The 25520-nt window shown below is 53.7% G+C and overlaps 1 protein-coding gene across 1 annotated transcript; it reads left to right on the plus strand.

Moving 5' to 3' along the window:
• Window positions 1-5758: 5758 nt before the first annotated feature.
• LHX2 (LIM homeobox 2) lies at window positions 5759-25061 on the plus strand. Its single transcript, XM_037036720.1, has 5 exons — window positions 5759-6612; window positions 8098-8300; window positions 9217-9620; window positions 15286-15491; window positions 24359-25061. Exons 1-5 carry the CDS (start codon window positions 6493-6495, stop codon window positions 24644-24646), a joined length of 1221 nt encoding a protein of 406 aa, XP_036892615.1. The 5' UTR covers window positions 5759-6492; the 3' UTR covers window positions 24647-25061.
• Window positions 25062-25520: the final 459 nt, after the last annotated feature.

Here is a 25520-nt window from a genome sequence, read left to right on the forward strand (position 1 = left end):
CCTTCTTTTTGTTCTGTGAAAATGTTTACCAAACCTACCTCCAGTCTAGTCAGCGCTGGCTGGGCACTCGCGTCAATTAGTGTATGTGAAGCTCATAAAAAGTTTATGAGAAACCTTTGCTTAGAAATAGAGTTTAGGGGTGTCCTGCTGTCCAAGAGGGATGGCAGAGATGCCTTTGAATAAAGGACTGTGGTAGGAAAATTTTCCAGTCTCAAGTGCGCATAGGTACAAGAATTGTCAACTGGTCCAGAGCTCAGCTGCTTCCTCTCCATCCCCACTTTTCTTCATACAAAATCTTCCTGATTCTCCTTTCAGCAAAACGTGGTTCCCTGTGTGAGGAAACGTATTCCTGTTATCTGAGCTTCGACCTAAAAGGCAGCCGAGTAGCAAAATTAGCAAAATGGCTCTTCTAGGACCGGGTAGTTTCTGGGTTAGATTAAAAAGACATTACCCTCAAGGAAACGTCTGTAGTGATACCAGCTGAGAAAAATGACATATTTTTGCAATATTTACCCCATTTTTGGCTTCCAGAGCAGTTTACATCTTTGCATAGAAATTAGTAGGGGGAAGATGCAATTAGCTATTGTGTACTTTGTCACAATTCTTCTTTCAGAATAATCTGATCTGACAGATTCACATTGTTGACAGTGTGATTTAAGCAAGACCCAGATACAAACTTTCCCCACCCTAATCAATAATGGTAAATCCTTCTGCTGAGGTGAACAATCGCTGACCTAGTATTCATATTTTTTTAACCGATTCCCTGTAATAAAATTGAACATTTGTCACCACTTTGAGAAACACTGCCAAACACCTTAAAACACATGTCACATGCCGGCAGCCCCTCGTTGCCCTCCTCCGGGAGTTTCTACATCTGGAATCATAATCACAGATAAAAACCTTGACAAAATTGCATCTGAGCACATTCCTCTCCTCAGCCCTTACTTTCTCATAACATTTAATACAATATTAATACCTGCTACCAAAAGGCAGGGAGGAGGGAAAGGGCTGCCAACCTCCAGGTTTCCTGATGCATCATATTCAAACCTGAAATTCACACTTCGTGTTTCATTTTAAGTTCAGTGCATTTAACAGGGCCCTAGAGAGAGGGCCCTGGTTAGTTCCCCAACCTGCTCAGCTGACGCCCAGGGAGGCAGTTTCAGAATTGTTCAGATTGCTGCAGGGAGAAGAGGAGGAGGAATGGGGCTCCTTTCGGCCTGAGATGGGCCAAGCCACTTAATGTGTCCGCAAATGCGGGATTCTTTTTTGGAACAAGTGAGGCTCCGCTGTCCATAGCGGTGACCAGTAGCTTTTCTGTGAGGTGTGACCAAGGCAGTGAGCGGTTTTGATAAAGAGGTAGCCATGCCCACGCTCATTTGCCGCTGACTGGCAGCCTCGCGCATCAACATAAAACATGTCCACACACACACTTTGCTGAATGAAGCCCACAGGCCTGGGGAGAGGGTCCTTGTTGAGGATGTGGGGCCTTCCTGCCACCCCTGTGACTCAACATCACCCCATCTTTTCTTGATGTTCGCAACCCTACATTCCTGCACAGTGGCAAGGAATCACCAGTCTTCTGCCATTCACACAAGAGACAGAGGTGAGAGAGAAAGAGAAAGTGCAGGAAGGGTACCCCATGGGGCGGGGGGGGGGGGCGGTTCCCCAGGGTACATGTGATACCCTGGAAGTGGACTTTCAGATGTTGGTGGCTTTGTCAGAAGCTGCCATTCTCTAACTAGAGTTGGGGTCAAGATGGACCACAGCAGTGCCTGGGAGTCCAACCAGCAATGCTCCCTCCCTTTCTTAAATGTAAAGAGCCAGTTCTCTGGACCAAGTAACCAGCACCTCTAGTAGCAGCCTCCCAGGAGAGGGACATACACACACACACACACACACACACACACACTTCCCTAGGCAAGCTCCACTTCCATGAGCGAGAAGTATAATTTGCTGAATGGTGCAACCTCCAGGACAGGAGACATTACACTCAGAGAACAGAGTTAGGCAACTGGCCTCTGACTGCAGCCAGCAGCTTAAAGAACACAGTCCTTTCAAGGCAGAGAAGAAACGCTGTTTTTGCCTCTTTCTTCTTGGCAGTTATTATCCCAGAGGCTTCCCCCCCCGACCCCAGTTCCCAGCACCATCCTCAGAGTTTCAGGTCATCTATTGCCAGTGCCTGAAGGCAAGGCGGCTCTGGGGCCAAGGAGGGCGACTCTCCCTTGTGGAATCCTTCCCTGGTGGCTCCCAAATCTGGTGGGTTTTCTGCCTGCCTTTCCCTCGGGGGAGACTCCGGAGAGGCTGAAAAAATCTGGGCGCCCGCTCGCTCGCTTGTCAAGAAGCAAACTGTCTTCACATTCTCCAAGAGCAACATCCCTGCCTAGGAAGAGGAAGGAAGAGGCAAAATAAATAAAACCAGTTAATGTTGTAGTTAACTTGCAAATCAAGTAAATCTGTTGGTGCCGTATTTGAGAAATAAACCATCAGAGCGTCACAGCAAACACACACTTCTGAACGTCTTCATTTTGATTTAATGGTATATCAGCGTCAACTTTCGCTTCCTCTGCTGGTACACACGGCCTGATGCCGCGGGAGGAGGATGCCCATGTTTATCACCGAGTGAGATGACTAATTACACCTTGTCAATCACCGGCTATGAAGACATAAAACCAGCGCGCACAATGAAATAGTTGCCTGCAGCGTCAATTAGTTGGCGATTCCGAGGTTATTGCGTGGCCCTGCTCTGGCCGCCTCTAATAACGGGACGGAGCTCCGAGAACAGCGCGCTGATCAATCACCCTCCGTCCGCGGCCCGGCTCCCGCGCCCACTTCCCCCGCCCGGCCCGGCCTCACTTTCTTCGGGCGGCATGTGCGTCCTCCCTCCGCGGCCCCGGATCGGTGGCGCCGGCAGACCCCGGAGCCCCGGGAAGTGTGCGCGCGGCAGCCCCGCAGCCGGCAGCCCCGCAGCCTTCGGGGAGCGCCAGGGCTGGTGGCCCCTTTGTTGGAAGAGGCGTGGAGGGAGCGCTTTTGTTCTGAGTTAGTCACGGTGGCCGGCTGGAGGCTGCTACCTCATTATGCGCCGGGTCTGCTTGTCTGCGAGGAAGCAGATGGTGGGGAGGTGGGCAGCGGCGAGAGTGGCCAGACCTGAATTCCGTTCACCTGTCACCTCCCACAAAAGGCAGGTTCAAGTGACTCAGGGATTCTTTCCCCCTGTCTGGGGGAGGGGCGTCGAGGGGCCGCTCTGGTTCCCGCAGGATTCGTTTACCTGCGGATGCCTGCTCCCCGCACCCCGCCTCTGCCTTCTCCGCTGCGATGCCTCGCACTGTGTAAATGTCACTCACGTGTCAGGACGTGTGTTTACAGCCTGTTTCTCTCCTTGTTCAGTCTCCGCGGACAGGGCTTAGCGGTTGCGCCACGTACCCCCGCCGCTGGGGGACATCAGCTAAGTTAAGGGCCTCTGGACCCCGGGCCGAGCACCCAGCTCGCGCCCCGCGGCGGGAGATGCGTTTGAGCCTCTGGCGGACCCGAGCGCGTCCCAACCTGACGCCGAGAGAGAAACAGGCGGATGCGCCCGGCGGGTATCCTGACTGCCCGAGAATTTGTGGTCGGTCAGCGCTGGGTGTGGGCTGCTGGTCAGAGAGGTGGCGACGAAACCGTGTGCTCCCACGGCTGGGGGGAGTGAAGAGCCGCAGGGTGTGTTTCCACATTTCCTGGGAAGCCCGCGGCAAGAGTTACCGAGTGCTCCTCTCCCCAAACCTCCAGCTCCTGAGGCAGCCCCTTGAGTTTTCGAAAACATACTGCATCCAGCCAGCCCGGGCTCGGGGCTACACCAAGGACAAACGCTCCGGCGTTGCCACAATCTTTCCTACTCCTTGGGCGACCTCCAGATGAACCCCGGTGACTCCCAGATTAAATTTTCATTCCCTACTTTCTTTGAAAGAAAGTGCCCCAGATGCGTCAGTAAAACATGCCTGTGTAGGCGTCCGCGTGCCCGGGTGCAGGCCAGGTGTAGGCGCCAAAGCCCAAGTCTGTGTGAACACATGCGCACTCGCATCTTTAGGTTTACGGTCCTTTCCTCACGCTGGGGCATCTGTGCACGGACAGGGTGTACATACATACTTCAAGAATTTTTTGCGAATATGCAAAACATGGCCTCCTGGAAAGCGCATACAGGGACTTAGGTAGAGCCACTGGAGCGTGAGATTGCACTATAACGTGCCATTGTGCTATAACCGCTTTAGCGGTGCCTCCCTCCGCCTGGCACCGGACCGTTGACTGCACACGTAGATTCCGGCTTTACCTTCCCGCTGGCCGTGTTTTTGCCAGTGGACATGAACGTGTGGGTTTGCACAGATGAACAGGAGTGCATGTGCTGGGGCATCACAAACACTCACGCGTTTACATCTAAAAGTTACATCGGGTACGTAGAAAGTAGGACTTTGTGCTGCCTCCACTGCGTGCCCTGATGTAGGACAAACTACGCAGATTCCCGCTAGCCCCTTATCTCCTCCCGGCAAGCAAGTCACTTCAGGTTGACCCACCTCCAATGTAGATGGGACTCTGATTGACTCCTTCATTCTGTTTTTCTCTACAATCACTTTTTATTTTCTAACTCCAGCTTCACCGCACACCTGGGTATCGCCCTTGAGACCCCCGAGAGACTCTAGGTTGAGCCTAAAGTCTGGGGGCTGGGGGCGGGAAGAGCTGGGATGCAGGCCAGGCTGTGGGTCTGTGGGGACGCGGTGCAGCCAGGCAGCTGGGTGGATCCTGGTCAGTAACTGGTCTATGGCGTGACGCACCCAGTGCTTAGAGACTGGACCTGTGGTCTTTAAGAACTTTGTTGACGCCTCAGAGCAGGAAAGTTTTTATTAGGAGAGGGAGAGGGAGGCGTGGGAGCAGGGAGAACTTGCTTAGTGCCTGCTGTGCTGCAGGTATTTTACATCCGTGATCTTTCATTCATCACATGCATGTGAAGGGGGTGTCTCCCCCGGAAAGATCCGAACTCGCTGAGGGAAATGAAGTCATTTGCCTAAGGTTAGGTTTGTGCATAAATTGTAGAACTTGGATTTAAACTCATGCCCTTTTTTAGTTCCTAAAGGCTGGAGAGAGACTGGGAAGAGAGAGAAGAAATCAGGCCCTAGTTCGCTCGGAGCAACGATATGCTGGTTGACCTTCCCCAAGAGTCACAGCTCCCCTGGTCCCCGGACTCTCTGGCTCAGCCGGGTTCCCCGGAGGCCTGCGCAGCCTCCCGCAGTCCCCTGCAGCGCGGAGCCTGGCCCTAAGGCCGGACCGGCGGGAAGCCGCCCAAGGCTCTGAGAGCTCTACCCCAGGCCTGCCTTCCCAGGCCTCTCAAGTCAGTGCCGAGGAGGCGGCTCCTGCGCGCCGAGGGGAGATCGGAGTGAGACCTCTTTAAGCATCCTCTGACTGTGCCTTCTTAGGATGGAGACGGCAGGAAGAGTGGGTTTAATTTTCCTTCCCGGAAAAAAAAAAAAGAGGAAACTGTTCGTAGCTTAAAACTCCAACACCCCCTCCCTCCCTCCCACTCCTCCCCTCCAGCCTCGCCCACCAGCTCCCACCATCTCGTGGCTCTCCTCCTCCTCTTGCTTCTCCCCTCCCTCTCGGGTCTCCCGCCTTCCCGGAGCACGCGCTGCCACGGCCCGGGGTGCGGGGCGGCCAATGGCGCGGCGGCAGGACGTGATGTCAGGCGCGGCTGTAGAAAAGGCGCGGACGCTTGGCTGGCGCGGACTGCAGAGCCGGGGCTGGGCTCGGCGCGCTCTTGGAGAGCTTTGCACGCGGCTGGGCCCGCGCCCGGCGACTCCTCCTCCCACTCTGCTCCTCCTCCTTTTTCTCCTCCTCCTCCTCCTTCTCTACCTCCTCCTCCTCCTCCTCCCCTTCTTCCTCCTCCTCTTCAATTCTCTCGGTGGCTCGGCTCGGCTCGCTGGCTTCGGAGAAACCCTTACTCTAGACGCCCACCCAGCGTCTAAGCTGGTCGCCTTGGGCAGGGGACGCACCCCAGGGAGTGGAAAGGTCCGGGCTGCTGGGCCTCGGCGGGCACCTAGACGCTCCGGAGTGAGCCCGGACTGCAGCCGTCGCCGCCTCGGGCAGACTTTGCGCTCCTGCTTTGCGCCCCAGGCACCGAAGCCTGGCCGGCAATGCCCGCGGCGTGAAAGCGCCCGCGGCGGGCCCCGACCTCTGCCCTCGTCTCCCTCCTCCTCCCCCCCCCCCCCCGAGCCCCGAGCCCTTGTGACCCTGGCTTTGGCGCCGCCGCCCAGGCGCCCCGCGATGTAGCTGCCCCCGCGCCTCGGCGGGAGGCGTCCTGGCCCGGGGGCGCCCGGCCTGGGGGCGCAGCCGAGCTCGGGCGGGGCCGGGGCCGCGGTGGCGATGCACCGGGCCCGTTAGCGCCGGGAGCGCCAGGCAGCTGAGGCGGGGGGGCAAGCCCTCCCGCGGAGAAGCCGCGCCCCCGGCCCCGCCGGTCCCGCCGGTCCCGCCGCGATGCTGTTCCACAGTCTGTCGGGCCCCGAGGTGCACGGGGTCATCGACGAGATGGACCGCCGGGCCAAGAGCGAGGCTCCCGCCATCAGCTCCGCCATCGACCGCGGCGACACGGAGACGGTAGGCGCCCGGTTGCGGGTCGGGCCGAAAACTGCGACGGGACCGTGTTGGTCTGCGCCTCTGTTCCCCAAAGTTTGGGGGCACTTTGGGGAGCGCCCTTCGTGCCGCACGGGACTGGACGCTGGGGATCTGCGGACAGGGTGCAAGGCCCCTCGGTTCGGGGGAAACCAGGCTGCTGGGGAGGAAGAGGGAAACAAGGTTGAAACCGAAATTTTAGTCCCAGAGGGTGGAAGAGAGCACTTCTCCAGAAGTGGAAGCAAAGTCCCACCCAGGGCCTGAGACGGCTCTCTTCTTACTTGGTGGGGCTCTCTGGTCACCGGCCCCGCGCACTCCTCCACCACTTGGCCCTGGCTGCTGGCGAAGCCGAAGCCGGGAAGGGCAAACCAACTCGGTGCACTGGGTCTCCAGCCGGCTTTGGCCGCTCTCCCTTCCTGGCAATTCAGAATTCCCTCCTCAGCGCAATTGCAGGGGGCGAAGCCTTCCGGGCCACTGCTTTTTGTGGATCGCGACCTGGGCCTCCTGGCCTGTTGGATTTGGCCAGGCCAGGGCTCGTAGTTCAGGCTCTGGCCTGGCTCTCGCAGAAGCAGAGTCCATTCGGATCTCCACACCTGGCTCTGCCGGCCCAGCCCCAAATAGTCAGTTCCTTGCCTCAGACCTCCCTGGGGGCCAGAGGAGCCGACCGTTGCCCAAGCTGGGCCCAGAAGTGACCTTTAGAGGCAGAGGCGGAGGAGGTGCGGAGCTCGGGAAGTTTCTCTGTTCAGAAAGCAAGAGCGGCAGCTCCAGTGCCTCCATCTTCCAAGCTCCTCTTCCCGGGTTGTCTCAGCCTGTCACTCGGGTTAGCCGACAACTTGGCTTGGGCCTCTCCTGCGCTCAGAAACTTTGAAAGTGCCTCTGCACCCCACTCATCGTCTCCCAGGGTCTTGGGACCTGAGACCTGCCCTGATCCAAATCTTTGGCTTAAGGATCCAGAGATCACTGGGGCTGGGGCCCAAGAACTCTGCGTTTCTGGAGAGGAGTCTGTGTGGAGGGTGACTTTTAATGGTCATCTTACCCCTTTTTCCGGGGTTCCAGTCAAGTGAGTGGCTGCTGTAAAAAACAGTTTGTGGGGAGCTTTTGGAGGGCTTGACTGAGGTAGCCACCTCTGTGTCAGTCTCCAAACATAGCTTGAGACTTTCTGGGAGAAGGGTGGAGGGAAATGGGGAGGGAATGAAGTGAGGGGAGATCTGTCCAGACCAGCAGCCCGCCTGGGCCTGTGGCTTGCTTGGGCTGTGTGGGTGGACCTGGGTTCTGAACCTTCTGGGTATGGGTCTTTTAGGGGTGGGGGAAGCACACTGCACACCCTTGGCAGCTTTCTTCGAGTTTAGGGCTGGCTGGTTACTGAGGCAGCTTTGGGTGCTTGTTTCCCCGTTTCCCTGTGGTGGCCGCAGGGGCAGGGTCGCAGGCTGATGCAGGCACCGCCGTCTCCCGCCTCCCTCTCTCCCACAGACCATGCCGTCCATCAGCAGTGACCGCGCTGCGCTGTGTGCTGGCTGCGGGGGCAAGATCTCCGACCGCTACTACCTGCTGGCAGTGGACAAGCAGTGGCACATGCGCTGCCTCAAGTGCTGTGAGTGCAAGCTCAACCTGGAGTCGGAGCTCACCTGTTTCAGCAAGGATGGAAGCATCTACTGCAAGGAAGACTACTACAGGTAGCCCCCCACCTCGGGACCCACCGCCCCTCTGCACTCCCCGTCTCAGACGCAGTCTTGCCTGACTCCTTTCCCTCCAGTTCCAAGGGAGGGTTCTCTTCTCCAAGCCAGCATGAACTGGGTGACAGCCTTTCTAAACAGCCGTTTGGGGGGCTCTCTTGGAAAGGTCCGTGAAGTGTAGGGACCCAGAGAAAAGCAGAAGCTGCCCTCTTCTGAGCTTAGACCATAACTAAGCGTGTGTTGGGGGATTCTTGCACCCCTCTCCCTTGGAAGTTTCTTGGGTCAACCAGCGGGAACAGAAACAAGCACCCCCACCACAACCCAGGCAGCCTGGGCTGATGTGGAACAAAGTTAGAGGGAAAGCTGGGGGATCGGATGGGGGGCATTTCCGGGTCTTTCGTGGAGACGGGAGTGAAAGCTGGCCAGGATTAAAGAACCGGAATCCTCACTAACAGGCTCCAGGTTCATTGTTTCTCCTCCCTGGGTTTAGGGTTAGAGCTTGTTTATGGATTGTCTCCCCTCTTTCTCTCCCTGACTCTGAGTTTCTTCCAAATTATGAAGGGCTGTAGGATTCCCAGGTGCTGGTTTCAGGGCAGGGGTAAAGTTTGAGGAAGAATGAGTGGGGAGTTTCTCTCCCCACTCCCAAGCAAAGGCTTTCCTAGGGCTTCTACAGCCTCTGGGTAAGTAGAAGCCTGCAATTTGTAGGCATGAAAATGATTAAGAGGCACTGTATTTCTGGAAAGGATCAGACTTGGGCTGAAATCTAGTCCCTCTTCCCCCCATGCTCCAACTTAAGACTCAGGCTGTCCATCTTGAGGAGGGAATTTCACCTAGCAGCGGCAGCGGCTCCTGGAGGAGGAACATGGGGGCACCCAACTGTGTGTCCCCACAGTCCCTCCCTCGGTGGTTCCTACAGGAGGTTCTCTGTGCAGCGCTGTGCCCGCTGCCACCTGGGCATCTCTGCCTCGGAGATGGTGATGCGGGCTCGGGACTTGGTTTATCACCTCAACTGCTTCACATGCACCACGTGTAACAAGATGCTGACCACGGGCGACCACTTCGGCATGAAGGACAGCCTGGTCTACTGCCGCTTGCACTTCGAGGCACTGCTGCAGGGCGAGTACCCTGCACACTTCAACCATGCCGACGTGGCGGCTGCAGCAGCGGCAGCTGCTGCAGCCAAGAGCGCAGGGCTGGGTGCAGCCGGGGCCAACCCGCTGGGTCTTCCCTACTACAATGGTGTGGGCACGGTGCAGAAAGGGCGGCCGAGGAAGCGCAAGAGCCCTGGCCCTGGGGCGGATCTGGCGGCCTACAACGCTGGTGAGTGCAAGGCGCACTGAGCGCCCCCATCGGGTTGGGGGAAAGCGTGTGGTGCCCACCCCCATGAGCCAGAATGAATCTTGGTGTGCTATACGTATATATATATATATATATATATATATATATATATATATATNATATATATATACACATACACATACATACAGCACTACTGTGGGTACTCTATCCTTAACTCTCCAGGGCCCTAAGCACCGTCGGACCTGGCTGGAGGGACCTTAGCCTCCTAGGCTCAAGCTCCTAAGCTCTGGGCTGGAGCAGTACCAGAGGGTTAGTGCCTTGCTGCCCCTGGTGCAGGGCCATGTCTCTGAGAAATTTTTTAGAGGAGGTTTTTTGGTTTGGGCTTTACCCTCACTTTGCTGAGCAGAAAGTAAGTATAATGATAGAGAAAGCAAGGTGGAGCCCACATCAGACAAGCTCTGGGTTTGCACAGCAGGGGGTGGGAGCTGGGGTGATGGATGAGCCAGGCAGGACAGCAAGGGACCCAAGAGAAAGGACTGGCAGTGGCCGGGGGCACCGAGATCAGCGTGGCGTGCGGCTGGTCCTGTGAAATGTCCTGAGGGTGGCAGGCTTGGGGAAACTTGGGCCCAGGAGCCCTTTCAGCAAGGGTCGGTTGTTGCAATTCGCCTGATCCCTCTGCTCTGCCAGGTCTCGGTTTTCCCCGGGCTCATTCTCCGGGCGCCAGCAGGGCGCTGAGATGAGATCCTGGACCCTCGGAAGCCGGCGCCTGGGGATGAGACTGGTGTAGGCCTGGCCTTGCGCCTGGTAGGGTGAAGGGCTCGTTTAGCATTTCCGGCGTCTTTGAACCCTAGCCCATCCCAGGAGAAGTTCTGTGCCCCTCCCCACTCAGGACAGCTGCGGAGGTTCTGGGGCCCGGCAAATTGAACCGTCAACATCTGCCCGAAGTCTGCATGGCCGGGAAAGGTTTATGACTCCCTGGGCTTCTGAACTAGATAGAGTTTATTTGCAATTATTTTCTTTCTTTCGTTTGTGACAGCATTAGATTCAGAGATTTTTTTCTTCTTCCTTTTCCCCTTAGTCTAATGCACAAGTGGAAACAAAACAAAGAAAAACAAACCCAGGACTGTGTGGTGGGGAAGAAATCTGGGTTATTTTGATCCTTAAAAATCTGAGCTGGCTGAGGAGAAAAATAGGGTGCAGATCGGATTCCCCTATTCGCTCCAACGAAATTGCTTGTTGGGAGAGTCTGAGACCTGTGCATCTCAGTGTGCCGAGCTGAGAGGAGAGTTCAGCCCCCCATCTGGTAGATGTTGGAGTGGCCACAGACAGGTCCACGCTGGCGGATTATAGATTTGTTGAATGCTCTATCAGACGTACCGCTCGCCAAACCTTCCATTCCTCATCTCCCACCACCCCGAAAATAGATTAAATCGAGTCCAGACTAGGTCCCCCAAACAAAGCCTCGCCTGTTTATCAAGTGGGGTCTGCCTCTGTAGGAAGCAGCAGGCGCCCTGCCCAGGGCACACGGGAGGATGGGGAGCGGGTGTTTTTTGCGAGTACGCAGGTTCACAGCTGGGTTTGAAATCGAGAGGGAGAAGGTTCAGAGATTTATTTGTGCTTTTTGCTGTTCAGCCACCTTCCCTGGTGAAGCTGCGCCACACCGAGCAAGGAGATGTGGCCGGAGGCAGAGTTTCAGGGGAGCTGGCACCTTTACAAGACATTCCCCACCCCTGCCATCTCCTTTCTCTTTGGTCCCTCTGCTTTTTTCCCTTTCGATTCTCTCTGTCCCCCTTTCTCTCTGTTACTATCTCTGCATATGTCTCCCTGTTCTCTGTTCCCTGTTCCCTCTCCCCGCGTCAACCTCTCTGGCCTAGCTTGGCTGGGCTTCCTATACTGGTAGAAACCGGGCGCGCGGGCGCGCGGTGGCTGTGAGGTTCGCTTATTCGGGGCTCCCGGGACCAGGATGGGAAAGAGGGGCCTCCCTGGCCGCACCTCCCCGGCTAGGCCTCCCCAGGTCTGGCTGCTGTCCTCCTGTCTTCCCTCTCCGTACCGGCAGAGGACAAACGGCAGCAGTGTGGGCCTCGGGCGGCAGGGACTGGGAAAGGGGGACCGTGGGGAGTGCGGCTGCGGGCGGTGTGTATGGGGCAAGTGTCCGTGTGTGTGTTGCCGACTGTGAGGATAGGAGCCTGTTAGTTCGGGCGTCCCGCACTCGGGGACTCAGCCATAGTAACCCCCTAGCAAAGCCCGACCCTTTGGGGGACAGTGAGGTCGGGGAGGGAGGGCTGCATCGCGTTAAAGCGCAGTGAACTCCGGCCGAATTGGGGAGGGGCGCCGTCGGTGCGCCGGGCCCGCAGCCGACCAAAGGGCCGCCGGAGCCGTGGGGCCGCAGGTCCGAAAGTCCTTCCGGGGCGGTAGCCACGGCGGCTCTCCTCTGGCTGTCCCTCTGGTCCGAGAGCGCAGCCCCGGTCCCGGAGGCGGAACTGAAACCTCCCGGCAACCGTGAGCCGCTGCCCGCGGCAGGGGGAGCGGACGAGGTGGCGGCCGGAGCCCGCGCGGGGCCCAGGCCGCGCACTGCGCGCCCGGATCTGAGCGCCCGGGTCTGAGCGCCCGGGTCTGAGCGCCCGGGCCGCGGGAGTCCCACGCGGACTTGCCGGACGCCCAGGCCTCCCCCAGCCCCAGCTTTTTCTGTGTGTGTGCCTGGCGGCGTAATTACTGATTTGATTCCAATCCATTATTTAGACAATTGAACCTACAATCTTGTCTTTAGTAAAATGAGGCGAAGTCAGATTTGATTACAGGTTCAGTCCCAGCGACAAGAGCTCGAAACCCGATGGGTTAATAACAGATCACGAGTAAATTATTCATGATTTTACGAGCTCTTTAGCTCCATTGAATCGGCCTAATTGAGAGGAAAAAAATAAAAAAAGACGGAAAGCCCGGTCCTCCCCCTCCCCTCGGCCCCATGCTCCTCCCCGGATCCGATCCTGGGGAATCTCGACCCGCCCCGGCACAGGGGGCTGGGGCGAGGGGCCCTGGGGCACCGGCCAAATCTGGGCCCCACTGCCATTTCCCCCCGCCGCCTGGTTCCCCCGCGCAGCCCCCTGCTCCCACTGTTGGGCGGCCTCCGCTGCCCTACCTAGGGCCGACTCCTTTTTCCCCTTCCCTCCTTTTCCTTTTTTGCACTCCCCGCCAGTAACGGATTCAGAATAGGCCTCCCCCAGGGACCCAGTCTCCTTGAGACCCGGATTCAGTTCAGTAACCCGGACCCTCCACCACACATCGCCCCTATTTACGGGCCTCACTGTCCCCTCAGGCTCCCTCTGCGTCCCTCCTGATTTCTTTCTGTCTTTGTAGCTGGCTCTCTCTGGTTCTCCCTGTCTCCACTGCTTTCTTTTCCTCTCTTCTTTCTGCCCTTTCTCTCCTGGTTCTGTGCATGTTCTCTTCCTAAACCCTCTCCTTTTCTCTCTTCATTCTCTCAGTCTTTCTACCTCAGTCTTTTTTCTCCTTTCTCTGCCCTTTCTGTCTCCCTCCCCCAAACCATCTCCCCCAACTCTAGGCCAACCTCGGGGCACATCCCTTGGGTGCATGGGGCGCCGGGGTCCCCATGGAGCTCATTAACAGCAGCACAGCCCAGGCAGAAGCTGGGCGGAGGGATGGGCCCAGCGGTACCCTGTGGGGAGGCCTGCCCCACCCCCAGTGGAGCTGGGGACTGGGGGCAGGAAGAGGGTGGCTCCCTTGAAGAGGGGGAAGGGCAGTTTCCATGGATCCCGTTTGGAGTCATTTTCTGATTTCCTTGAAATTGCTGGACCCCGGGCTTCACTCTGGGCATTGTCAGTGGGAGTATAGTCTGGGTGGGGGACTTAGGTGCCTGGGTAAGACCTATGGGAAGGGACCCTTAGGAGGTGCAGCCTCTTGCTGATCGCTCTAAGGTTAGGGCCAAGACCCGCATCTTGCAAATTCTTTCTGCGAGGAGCTACTCCCACCGGGGCAGAGGAAGGAGTAGGTCACCAGGAGAACAGGAGCACTTCTGAGGTAGTTGTCAGTGAAAAATGCAGGACACCCTGTTAAATTAGAATTTTGAGTAAACAACGAATAAATTTTTAGTGTAAGTGTATCCCATTTAATATTTGAATTTTAAATAAACAATGAATGCTTTTTTAGTGTAAAAGGATACCATGTAGTCTTTGCATTTTAGGTAAACAAATGATTTTGTTTTAGTACAGGTATGTCCCATACAATATTTGAGACATATTTCTACTAAAAAAATGTTCATTGTTTATCTGAAATTCAAATTTAACTGGGCAAAATATTTGCTAAATCTGGCAGCTCTACTGTGGGCATGTGATGGGACACTAGATACGTTCTCAGTTGCCCGCTTTCGGGGCACTGAGTTAATCTATGAGGCTTTCCCCAAAGTAAGACCTGTGTGTAATGGCTCCGGACGTGAGGAGGGGATCTTGGAGAGGGATCCTGCCTGTCCCAATCAGCCACCAGGTTGCCAAGCAACTTCATGAGGACCGAGGTTTCAACCCCTGTCCCCAACCCCCAGTGCCTTCCAGGCATTGGCAGCCAGGCCCCAGCTGGGCCCCTTCTGGTTGGGGATGGGTTCCCCAAAGAGTCATGCTTCATCTTTGCCTGCCTTTGTCATGAAGTAGAAAGAAAAGGCAAGGACTGCAGTGGTGAATTTAGGCTCAGCCATTACCAGTGGTGCTTGTGGCTTCATTTCCCTCAGGGTTAGTTTCGCCTGTAAAATGGGATGAATAGCAATAGCCATCCATTGAACAGTAGTGAAGGCCCTTGAAGTATATAAAGCCAAAGGCATACCCTAGGTGTCAAATACATGTTCATTTCTTCCTCCAACTTCCTTCCCTTTCCTGTTAGAACTCTGCCACTCTGAAATTTCCAAAGATCACTTACCTTCCCTGCCTCATTCACCCCGCTGGAAAACTGGGCAGCCACAGGGGCAGCGGTGAAGATTAAACTACCGAATACAATATCCCACCTCTAGCCCAGTGCCTGAAGCCCAGATGTCCGCATAGTACTTCTGCGTGTAGGAGCTGATAAGGGCCAAATGAAAGCAAGTGGAGAGATGTCAGTTAGTGACCTCCAGGTGCCTGCCCCAGAAACTGTTGGTGGTAGGGGGAGAGGGACACGTGTGACAGCCCCTCCGTCAGAAGTGCAGGGGGCAAACAGGGAGATCCCGGGCTCGGGAGTCCCTGCGATGCTGGATCCTCAGTCAAGTGACTTCCCTTTCTGAACCTCGGTTTCAACGTCAGTGAAAAAGGCAAAAATACTGTCTGACTCATAGGGTTGTTTTGAGGATTCAATGGAAACGTGCCTGTGAAAGCCCTTTAACATATCCTCTGGAGTCAAATAAGTCATCGACAGATTGTAATGGTAGATGTTGTTATTATTCATATTATTATCATTATAACATGGTGCCTCCAAATGGGTTTCCTAGAGCTGGGATTGAATCCAGCATCTCCTAGCTGAGTGACTGTGGGAAGGTCACTCTCGGCCTCAAAGTCCCTTATAAACCTATCAAATGGGGATACTATCTCTATCTCAGTGTGGTCCCGAGGCTAGAAACATTTGGTGGCGGGTGGAGAGGGTGTGGACTGGGCAAGTGTGTGTGTTGGGGGGCGAGTCACGAGGATCACCTGCCTCCTCTGCGTCCCCTCCTTAGCGCTGAGCTGCAACGAGAACGATGCGGAGCACCTGGACCGCGACCAGCCCTACCCGAGCAGCCAGAAGACTAAGCGCATGCGCACTTCCTTCAAGCACCACCAGCTTCGGACCATGAAGTCTTACTTTGCCATTAACCACAACCCCGACGCCAAGGACTTGAAGCAGCTCGCGCAAAAGACGGGCCTCACCAAGCGGGTCCTCCAGGTCAGCTGGGGCCTGAGCTGTGGGTGGGGGCATCCGCGGCTTCCAGCGTCTGGGGCAGAACCACACGGCAGTCTGTGGGCCTTGGGAGGGTCTTTCTCCTTATATCCTCCTTTCTCTTTGTTTGCCTTTCTCCTTTTTCTGTTTCTTCAGTCTGTCTCTATCTTTATTTCAGTCTTTCCCCCCTAATTTTACATCTCTCTCCTTCAATTTTTGTCTCTCAATTTTTGTGTATATCCCTCTGTTCTCTTTGTTTCGATACTCAGTCTCTTTTCTCTTTTGTAAACAACTTGTATTTGCTATTTATTACTCAAGTGACACTCACATGTGCTCATATTGTAAAAGGTTCAAACCCAGGCCACCCCCATCCTTGGCCCCTCATCCCAGGAGGCCCAACCCAGGCAACTGCTGTTAGTTCCTTCTGCTTCTCGCTCCTCACTTGCTCTCTCCGGTTTCTCTTTCTTTCAGTCTCTCCCTAGATTTTTCTTCTGCCTCTGCTTCTAAGAGTCTCCCAGAAGCCAAGTTTTGTGAGGAGGGGAGGTGTATGTGGGCAGATCCCCTGGGTTTGCCCGCAGGGAGCTGGAGGAAGTACACGGGCACCTCTGAAACTGAGCGGAGTTGAACTTGTCTATGAGGGCGCTTCCTTTTAAAATTTCATTCACTGAGGCTGACATTGATTAATAAAAGTGTATAGATATCAGGTGTGCAATTCTAAATATGAGGGTACTTTCTTAATAGAGCGGATCCAGAGCCTTCACCAGATTTTCGGAGGGTCTGTCCATCATCCCAGAGGTGTTAAAAACTCCAGTTTGGGGAGTTCCAGGCTCCTGCACAACTGAAACTGACGGCAGAGCCTTGGGTCATCACTTTTCAACGCTTCAGCTCCTGCTTTTCCTTGCTGGGCAAGTCACTGAACTCCTCCGAGCCCCCGTTTCCTCCTACGTGAAACAGACACACACACACCACAAGTCATCTGTGCTGCAGGTTTATTGGAAGGACCACTGAGGTGATTTAAGTGTCTACCACAGTGGCCGACGCTTAACTGCCCAGTGGGAATAACATTAACTGGATTAATCGACAGATATTAACTAGTAGGGAGGATTGTTCTGGTCACTGGACTTCAGTGTCCCCACTCCCACAATGAGGTAGGAGAACGTCCCTCTTTATAGCAAGGGTAACCAAGGTATTCCTCAGGGTGCATGGCTGTAGGGATAGCAATGCACATTTTGGGGGGTATGAAAGTTGAGCAAGGAAGTGATCCAATTTCACAATGGAAGGGGGAGTGCCGGGATTCGAGTCCAGGCCAGTCTGGCCCACCCTCTAGGCCCAGATAGTAGGGATTGAAGGGTGAGGCAAGGGGAGGTGGCACTGAGGTGATGGACTAAGAGGGCTGCGTGGCTGCCCTAAGTTTTCCTGCAAATTTGTCAGGAAAAAAAGAAACGGAGCATTTTGGAGGGTGACGGCTGCTGAGTTGAGATGGGACCGTGAAATGGTACGGGTCCAAATTCTCTGGGGAGCCCAGAGTCTGGGGCAGCTTTCTCTCCGGTGTGCTGTCTAGCGGTGACGTGTCAAGGGCTGGCCAATAGGATGCTGATGCGCCTCTCTGGGCCCGCCCCCTTTACCCCCAGCATTTCTCAGGCGGCTTTGCCCCTCCTATTTGGGTCTCTTTTGCCTGAGGGTCCCTCTGGCTTGGGCTTGAGATAGGCAGTAGGTTGCTGCGCTGGTCAGGGTCTGTGACCCCCCTTGTCTGTTTCCCTTACACTTTACCTTCTTGGGGTTAGGTCAGGGACCTCCCATGGCACCCTCTCCATCCTTAGCCCTGAGCGAATTTGGACTGAGGATCAGAGGCCTCTGCCTTGTCTCTGGTTAGTAGGATACAGTTGTCCCTTCCTCTATCTAGATGCCCTTATGGCGTGTTGGTGGGGACAGTTTTCAACCCCTGGGAGCAGGCCGGGACAGGAGCAGGAGCAGGAATCTGGAACCAGCAGGAACCAGTCTCTGCAGGCCTTGGGGAGGCAGGAGGCTTGGTTATGTGATTTAGGAGCACATCAGATTTTCAGCATAGTTATCCCTCATTCTTTCACCTAACCAAATGTCCATTAGCACCAGACCCTGGGGAGGCACAGCTGAATGAGCCACAGTCCTGATCTTGAAGAAAATCACCTGTTGGGTGCAGAGAAAGTCCCACATTCAGTTTATCACAGTATGATCAATTGTGAGGACTGTTCTGTGGGAGACCAGGAAGGGACCAATTACCCTACCTGTGAGGAATAGGTCACCGCAGGAACATGGATGAATGCTTGCCCTGTCCCCTCTCCCCTAGAATCCTGAGCCAGAGCCCTTCACACCTGCATGGCCCCTCTCCCCTGGGGACTCAGCAAAGCCAGGGGCACAGAACTAGGTGAGAGAGAAAAACACTGACAATCACTGTGAGTCTACTGATCAGTACACATTTCTGTGCTCTATTATGTGTCAGGCACTTTGAAAGACCTATGCCATGCATTTGCCCATTGGGTCCCCACTGCCAGGCATTATGATCCCTCCTCCTGCACTGTCCAGAGGTGAATGCTGAGGCCCAAACGACTCCCACTTGCCCCAAGTCACACTTTGCTGTAAGCAGCAGAGCTGGATCCAATCCAGGCCCGTCTGATCAGTGGACATGGCTCTTTTTCCTCTAAGCCACCCCAGCAGGGACTGCTTCTGAGTGTGAGTGTCCTTTAGGGCCAGGGCGCTCAGACCCGTCAGGCATACCAGGCCACTTTCTCCCTCCTCTGAGACCACCAGATCTCCCGCACAAATCCGTAATACTCCTTAACCGCACAGCTGCTCATGATCATGCAGTAGTTTGCAGAGCATTGTCTCCCCAGTCACTTCCCTATCTCACTTGCATATTTTCCTGCCCATTTTATACATGAGAAGCTTAAGACCTAGTGAGATGAAGTGATTTGCTTGAGGTTACCAGAGCCAGGCATTGGCAGGGTCTGGGCTCTTCCCCAGGTGGCCTGACTGCTTCTGATGGGCCAGCTGGTGGGGGATGGGATGGGAGCAGATTTGGGTGAGGCAGTGTGTCTTTGGAAGGTAACAGACTGGTTCAAATCCTTTCTGACTTACCAGCAGTGTGGTGTGGGCACTTCAGCTTCTCCTCTCTGAACCTTATCTGGGAAATGGAGGTGATAATAGTTTGCACATTGAGGTTTCCTTAGGATCCAGACAATGAATGGGAAATGGGGAAGGCTCAAGCCTGGTGCCTGCTGGTCTAAAGTCGGTGCCTGTGAAATGGTTCCTTATCCCTTGTCTACACCAGCTGAATGGTGCTGGGCCTTGGGTGCCCCCTGCAGGCTGTGGTCCACCTCAACCCTCAGAGAGAGTGCATGGTTGAGGCTGTTTCCAGAGGTGGATGATGTGTGTGTGTGTGGGGGGGAGGGTGTATGCATGTGTTTCCAGCCTGTTGGTGAGTCTGTAATGCATAAGTGCCGCCAACATGGTGGTCCTGGGAAGCACCCTCTCTGCTGAAATTTGGAGTTAGCTGATATGAGGTCCAGACTCAGCTTTCTATGCCTCAGTGGCCTGGGCCGTAAAATGGAGGTGATGATAATACTCCACTAGGTGGTTGCAAGGAGTAAATGAGATAAAGTGTAACTTATAAGGCATATGTTTGGGACTTGATGCGTGTTAATTTCACAAACATTGACATAGCAGGATCAGTCTACCACCCTCTTTTGCATTCATTTAAAACATTATCTTCATTTTGCAGATGAGGAAAGTGAAGTTCAGAGAGTCTAGGACCCTTGAACTGAGTCTCATAGCTAGTGAGTGATGAAGCCAGGGTCTGATTCCATAGGTCCTTCCAACGAAGCACAGTGCAGGAAGTGTGATCCCCCCACCTTGTATCTACACACAGGATGCAGCAGGACAGATGGGGGGGGTGTGATCAGAGATGCCGTGTCTTGGTAGGAAAGCAGGAGTCCTGTTGTAAAGCTGTAACAGCATAAAGAGTGCTCGAATTTGTCATCTTTACAAGCACAATACTGACTTTTCGTCAGTGGGCAAGATGACTGGGAGACAGAGTGGCCCCCTTGGACCCAGACGCATTAAGACGTTAAGCTTTGCAGATGCTTGGAGACCATTCCTCAGCACATCGATGCCTCTCTGGGTCTCCTCTCTTCCTCCCTGGCTGCTGGGGAGGCATGCAGGCAGACTGTTAGATGCCCCGGGCTCGGGGACAGGGGTGGTGAGCTGATTGATTTGGATGCGTGAAGGCCTCCTTAGAGGTTCCTGGTGTGCCTTTGAAGGAAAATACATTTTAACTACCAACAGTTTAAAAACATCTTTGGGATGACAAGTTAGTCATCATTAATCTGTGTGAGAACTCAGGAGGTGAGAACGCTATTCACTTGCTCATTCAACAAACGCGTTGGCCTTCTGCCATGTTCCGGGTGGGGCGGAGGCCCGGAGGATTCAGCGGTGACCCAGCCAGTGAACAGGCCCAGCTGGAATGTACGCTCCAGAGGGCAGACAGAGGTGCCGCAAGGTGTTGTGGAAACAATGAAAATGGTGATAAGATTAATCTCTATATTTTTCTCTGTATGTGAACTATCTCATTACACAAATATTTTTAAAATGATTCTGGGACCAAATAAGTTTGGGAAATGCTAAAGGTTAACCATGCCTTTGTCTTGGAGATCAGAGCATGTTAGCATGAATATAGGCATTGAGAAGCCTTGAAGAGATTCAACTTGGTCTAATCTGACGATTTCCAAATTTATGTGGCCACAGAACCCTTGTTTAACTCTTGACTTAAATAAAATAGAAGAGCCCTGGCCGGTGTGCTCAGTGGGTTGGAGCATCATCCTGTAAACCGAGAGGTCGCGGGTTTGATTCCCAGTCAGGGCACATGCCTAGGGTGTAGGTCTGTCCACCGTCCCCTGTCAGGGAGTATACAGGAGGCAGCAGACTGTCTCTCACAAAGCTCAAAGAGGTGGAGGGACTTGTCCAAAGCCCCACAGCACAATGGTTGTAGTCCTGGGCTGGGACTGAGCATTCATAATAGCCAGTCCAGTGCTTGTTCTTTTTGGCTCCTTAAAGCCTTTTAAAATGATGTAGAATAATAGAACCACCATACAGACAGGTTAGAAAAATAAGAAAATATATCCTTGTAAGAGCACAGGAAACCAGTAATCCAGGTGAACAGTTTAGAGGTTAAGTAGTGAGTAAGAGCATGAAGCTAGCCTGCCCTCAGCTCCACCCCTTTGGTCAGGCTCTGTGCCTCAGTTTCCTCACCTGGCAGTAATACTGGTGCCTACTTTGTAAGGCACTGTTGTACATTAATATGTGTAAAATGCTTAGAACTTTTCTTAGACAGTGCCTGACACTTAGTGACTAATATTCATCATCATTATTTTTATTTATGACATTTCACTACATACTTTTTATTTTTTATTTTTAAAATTTTTATTTTTAGAGAGAGGGAAAGGGAGGGAGAAAGAGAGGAAGAGAAACATCAATGTGTGGTTGCTTCTCACTGGGGACCTGGCCCGAGATCCAGGCAGGTGCCCTGACTGGGAATCGAACCAGTGACCCTTTGGTTCGCAGGCCAGCACTCAACCCACTGAGCCACACCAGCCAGGGTTCAATCTGTACTTTATAAATTCTTTCTTTTCCTCACGTAACACTCGTCAGACTTTTCCTCTGAGACTGGGTGGGGAGGCTGTGTCGTGACTTGCACTTGCCCCATTGGGGGGACACTTTGGATACAGCCACTAGTTTGATGTTAGGGGGGAAAAAGCCACTGAAGGTCTTTGGACATGAAGCTTTCACCTTTCATCTGGTTTTCTCAGAGACCCAGGAGGGCATGTGTGGTGCAAAGAGGGTTTCTCACTGGCCCTCCTGCTCTCCTTGACGAAAGAATCCTGGGGAAAGGGGTTTGTGAGGCAAAACCCACCCTGCAGGGCCAGCCTGGTGCCTGGTGGTGGCGGGGACAGGGAGCACACAGCAACGTGGGCTTCCTCATCCACCCGAGACTCAGCGGGGTTGCCCTGTGCGCCAGGCTAGGCACCCCCCACAAGTGAAGAGAGGGGGCTGGCAGTTCCAGCTGCCCTAGAATCCCAGCCTGCTAGAACCCCAAGAGGCCCTAGCAATCATGTGGTGTGGCCCAACCCTCTTGTGGTACAGCTGGGGAAACTGAGGTAGGCCAAGGGACTCACCAAGGTCTCTTGGCTAGTCAGTACCTAATTGACTGGATGAAAGCTACATCCAGTATTCCTCCCACTGTACCACAGTTGCTTCCTCTGTTCATTCATTCATTTATTCATTCACTTGCTGACTCACTCAGCTGTCGGTGGTAGGAAGAACATGGACTTTTTGTGGCGGATTATCCTGGATTCCAAACTCAGGTTGGCCTCTGTGTGACCTTGGGCAAGCAAATCCACTTCTCTGAGTCTGTCTGGCTTTAAATCTATAAAGTGGGGCATACTGAGTCTAGTACCCCTGCTTGGGTTATCACAGAGATCACCTGTGACTATGCATGTTCAATGGTGGTGTGATGCCTGGCACATAGTAGGAGGTCCCCACATGTTGTGTGGTTATTATTATCAACTCAGTGCATATTACTGATTCTTAATCTTTGCCGGTCCCTGTGCCATGTCCCCAGGGATGTGAAGATGATTCAGTCAGGGTCCCTGTCCCAACTACCGCCTAGGAGGGGACTTTCTGAAACAACTGGGAAAGAATTCTGGCAGAGCCCTGTTTAAGCTGGAAAACCCAGCATGAAACCCTACAACAACAGAGGGAATAGCAAATAGCCGGCAGCCAACTAGCCGGTTCCAGCCCTTCCCGAGGGTTCAGATCCCTGGACCCAGGGCCCCTTCTTCCAGTTGCTTCTGGGACAGACACACAGGCCAGGACAGTGGCAAAGGTCGGCACCAGGCTTCCTCATCTGACCTGCCTCGAGGTGGGGGGAAGTCACCTCCTCTCTCTGAGGGCCTGTGGGGCTTTCTCCATCCATTTTCTGTCTCCTCCATCAGCCATTCCCCAGACCAGCCAGAAACCGTCTCACCCCTGCAGAGTTCTGAGGCCGGGCGGGGAAGGGCCTCCCACCCCAAGAAGAGCATGTGGAGGGTGGTTTAGAAGGAGTGGACTGATTTGCAAGCCTCCAAGAGCTGACGGGCTTGCTCCGGGTGGGAGGCCAGAGAAATGTGCTTTCTTCTGGGGAAGACCCAGTGTGCTGGAGCGAGAGCTTTGTCTCCTGACTTCACACGGTCCGTGTCTCCCTCCTCACTCCAGGATTCCGGCGGCTGTGCTTTTAATTGAGCCCAAATTGTATTAGGCCACCTAAAATGAGGGTGTGAAGCCACGGGCCCCTGGAGCTGGGGTGGTCCCCAGGGGAGGGTGGGGCCAGGCATCAGCCCAGCCCACCCATCTGAGACACTGGGGTGACAGGCAGATGCAAGCACATCTGGAAATTCGCAACTGGACACCCGAGAATCTGCAGAATCCCCCAAGGCCCTGTGTTTTATGGGAAGGCTTCTGGCGGGTGTTTTCCTCACGCAAAGGGAAGTGAGGGGGCCCTGCCTTTCGGGCTTCTTTCTCAGGGAGATGCAGCCCTCCAGCCCTACCCTCACCGCCCACCCACAGTGGCCTGGATTTCCTAGGCCTTTGAGGATTCCTGGGTGTAGGCAGGTCTCTGTGTAGTTAGACAGTGGGCACTTTTTTGAGGGGGGGATGCTGTGTAGATGAGTTTCTATGCTTCATGAGTGTGTACAGGCTCGTGTGCAAAGGTGTGGGTGTGGATGGGTACCTGTGTCTTCATCACAGGGAAAAAAAGTAAACTCTTTTTCTGTCCCTTTATTCTTTTTATACCGAGCTCAGTTCCAACCATGCAGCCCACTGTGCCTCCCTCCTACACGGTACTGGGCTGTGGGAGGCCGGGAACGGGATCGGCCCATCACTGCCGCCTTGGCCTTGGCCTTGCCATGCTCTGGCAGCTGTTCCCATCCTGCCCACCCTGCCCTGAGTCCTGGAACCCAGTGGTGCAGGATATCGGCAGCTTTTCCAGCCAGTGGTGGTGGGGAGTGGGGTCAGTGTCTTTTTCTTCCTTTTAGTAGTTTTTTACTGATTGATTCCTGGGTTCTTTACACCCTTCTAGTATTCCCCTGACTTAGCGACTCTGAAACACGTTAAAAATTGTGCCGACAAGAACTTGTGGGGTGTGTTGTGTGCTTAAACTCGACTGCTGAAAACTGGCTCTCCAACCCATTGTAAAAAACAGTCACGATTTGGTTGGAACGAACCTTCCAGAGCAGCGCCGTCTAAAAGAAAGGCAATGTGGCCACACGTGTGATTTTACATTTAAAAATTTCTCGTAGCCACATTACAAAAGCAGAAGGAAACTGGTGAAAGTAATTTTAAGAATACATTTTGTTTAGCCCAGCACATTGAAAAGATGACCATCATTTCAACGTGTAACTGGTATAAAAATTATTATTGAGATGCTCTACTTTCTTTTTTTTCATATTAAATCTTCAAGTGGCTTGTGTGTTTTTACCTACAGACAAGCCACATGTGGGCCAGTCAGATGTCAAGTGCTCAGTAGTCATATGTGACCAGTGGCTACAATATTGGAGAGTGCGGCTGAGCTCTGGAACCTTCTAACCGAAAGGGAAACCCAGTAATAGCCAAGGAGAGAAAAGGACATTTTCATTTTTTTTTAAGAACAAAATATAGCCAGCCTGAATTTTTTTTCTTCCCTCTAAAAAACACTGATTAGCGTCTCTGAGTTAAATAGTCCAGGGGAATGCTCTGCTCCTCTCTCCCCCCTGCCTGCCTTTCTGCCTGTCTTTCCCTAACCAGCCCTCCCCTCTCGCCCCACACAGGTCTGGTTTCAGAACGCCCGGGCCAAGTTCAGGCGCAACCTCTTACGGCAGGAAAACACGGGTGTGGACAAGTCAACGGAGGCGGCGCTGCAGACAGGGACTCCATCGGGGCCAGCCTCAGAGCTCTCCAACGCCTCGCTCAGCCCCTCCAGCACGCCCACCACCCTCACAGACTTGACTAGCCCCACCCTGCCAACTGTGACGTCCGTCTTAACTTCTGTGCCTGGCAACCTGGAGGGCCACGAGCCTCACAGCCCCTCACAAACGACTCTTACCAACCTTTTCTAATGCCTCGCGCCCCCCATTGGCCCCACAATTTCTTTAAAAAAGAAATTATCTTTAGTTGAATTCCAAGTGTATTTTAAAATAGAGGCTTTGAGCAACTAACTAACCACATTTTAGGATCTCGCCTGGAGACAGAGGAAGACGATAATTGTGCGTCCGGCTAACGCAGCGGTGTGGACTGAGGAATTACTTGGAAGATCTATCTGCACACAACATTTGTGTCATTGTACAGTTTTGTGGACTGAGCGAGGAAGACAACAAATAATTTAAGTTGGCTAGAGCTTCTGTATTTTCAAAGACTGCCACGTGCCTTAGGAATACTGTTTTATCTCCATACTTTGGACGACTTGTTCATTTTTCTCTCCCTCTTTTTCTCTCTGTATATTTATGACCAGAGCAAAAATGTAAAAGAAAAAAAAAAGTTTGTTACTTTGAATAGTCCTTAAAAGAAAAAAGAGAAAAAAAAAAAGGAAAAAAATGAAACCCCCTCCAACGGTCGCTTTGTTGTTTTAGAATTTTAAGGTGGAAGTCTGTTCGAATATCGGAATTTGTAAAATCTAACCAGTAATAAAACCACTTATTGAAACTAGTTGGTGCTGCCGCTCTTGGGTATGAAATCCATACGGCTGAGGAGCAATCTCGGAGCCGAGAGACAAATCCAAGGTCTTCCCTTGTTTATACTATTTATAGTACTTTATCCATATTTATGACATTCACGGGGCCCCTCTTCTGTGCTAGGCTTTGGGCTGCCTGTCGAGATGCAGAGATGAAGTTGGTTCCGTCCCTTCCCTCGAGGAATTGAGAGCGGAGGCAGAGACGGACGAGATCATCTCAGCACTGCGTGACGTGGGCTAAGTGAAGGGTATGTAAGCAAAAC

The sequence above is a fragment of the Sturnira hondurensis genome, unplaced genomic scaffold, assembly GCF_014824575.4.
Source record: "Sturnira hondurensis isolate 20B ecotype Veracruz unplaced genomic scaffold, ASM1482457v3 Scaffold0022908, whole genome shotgun sequence".
Taxonomy (NCBI): domain Eukaryota; kingdom Metazoa; phylum Chordata; class Mammalia; order Chiroptera; family Phyllostomidae; genus Sturnira; species Sturnira hondurensis.

Excerpts from the sequence above, each read along its gene's own strand:
- LHX2 (XM_037036720.1), top strand. The coding sequence starts at position 6,493 with ATGCTGTTCCACAGTCTGTCGGGCCCCGAGGTGCACGGGGTCATCGAC. Across the intron at positions 6,613-8,097 it reads ACCGCGGCGACACGGAGACG|ACCATGCCGTCCATCAGCAG; the intron begins GTAGGCGCCCGG and ends TCTCTCCCACAG. Across the intron at positions 8,301-9,216 it reads TGCAAGGAAGACTACTACAG|GAGGTTCTCTGTGCAGCGCT; the intron begins GTAGCCCCCCAC and ends TGGTTCCTACAG.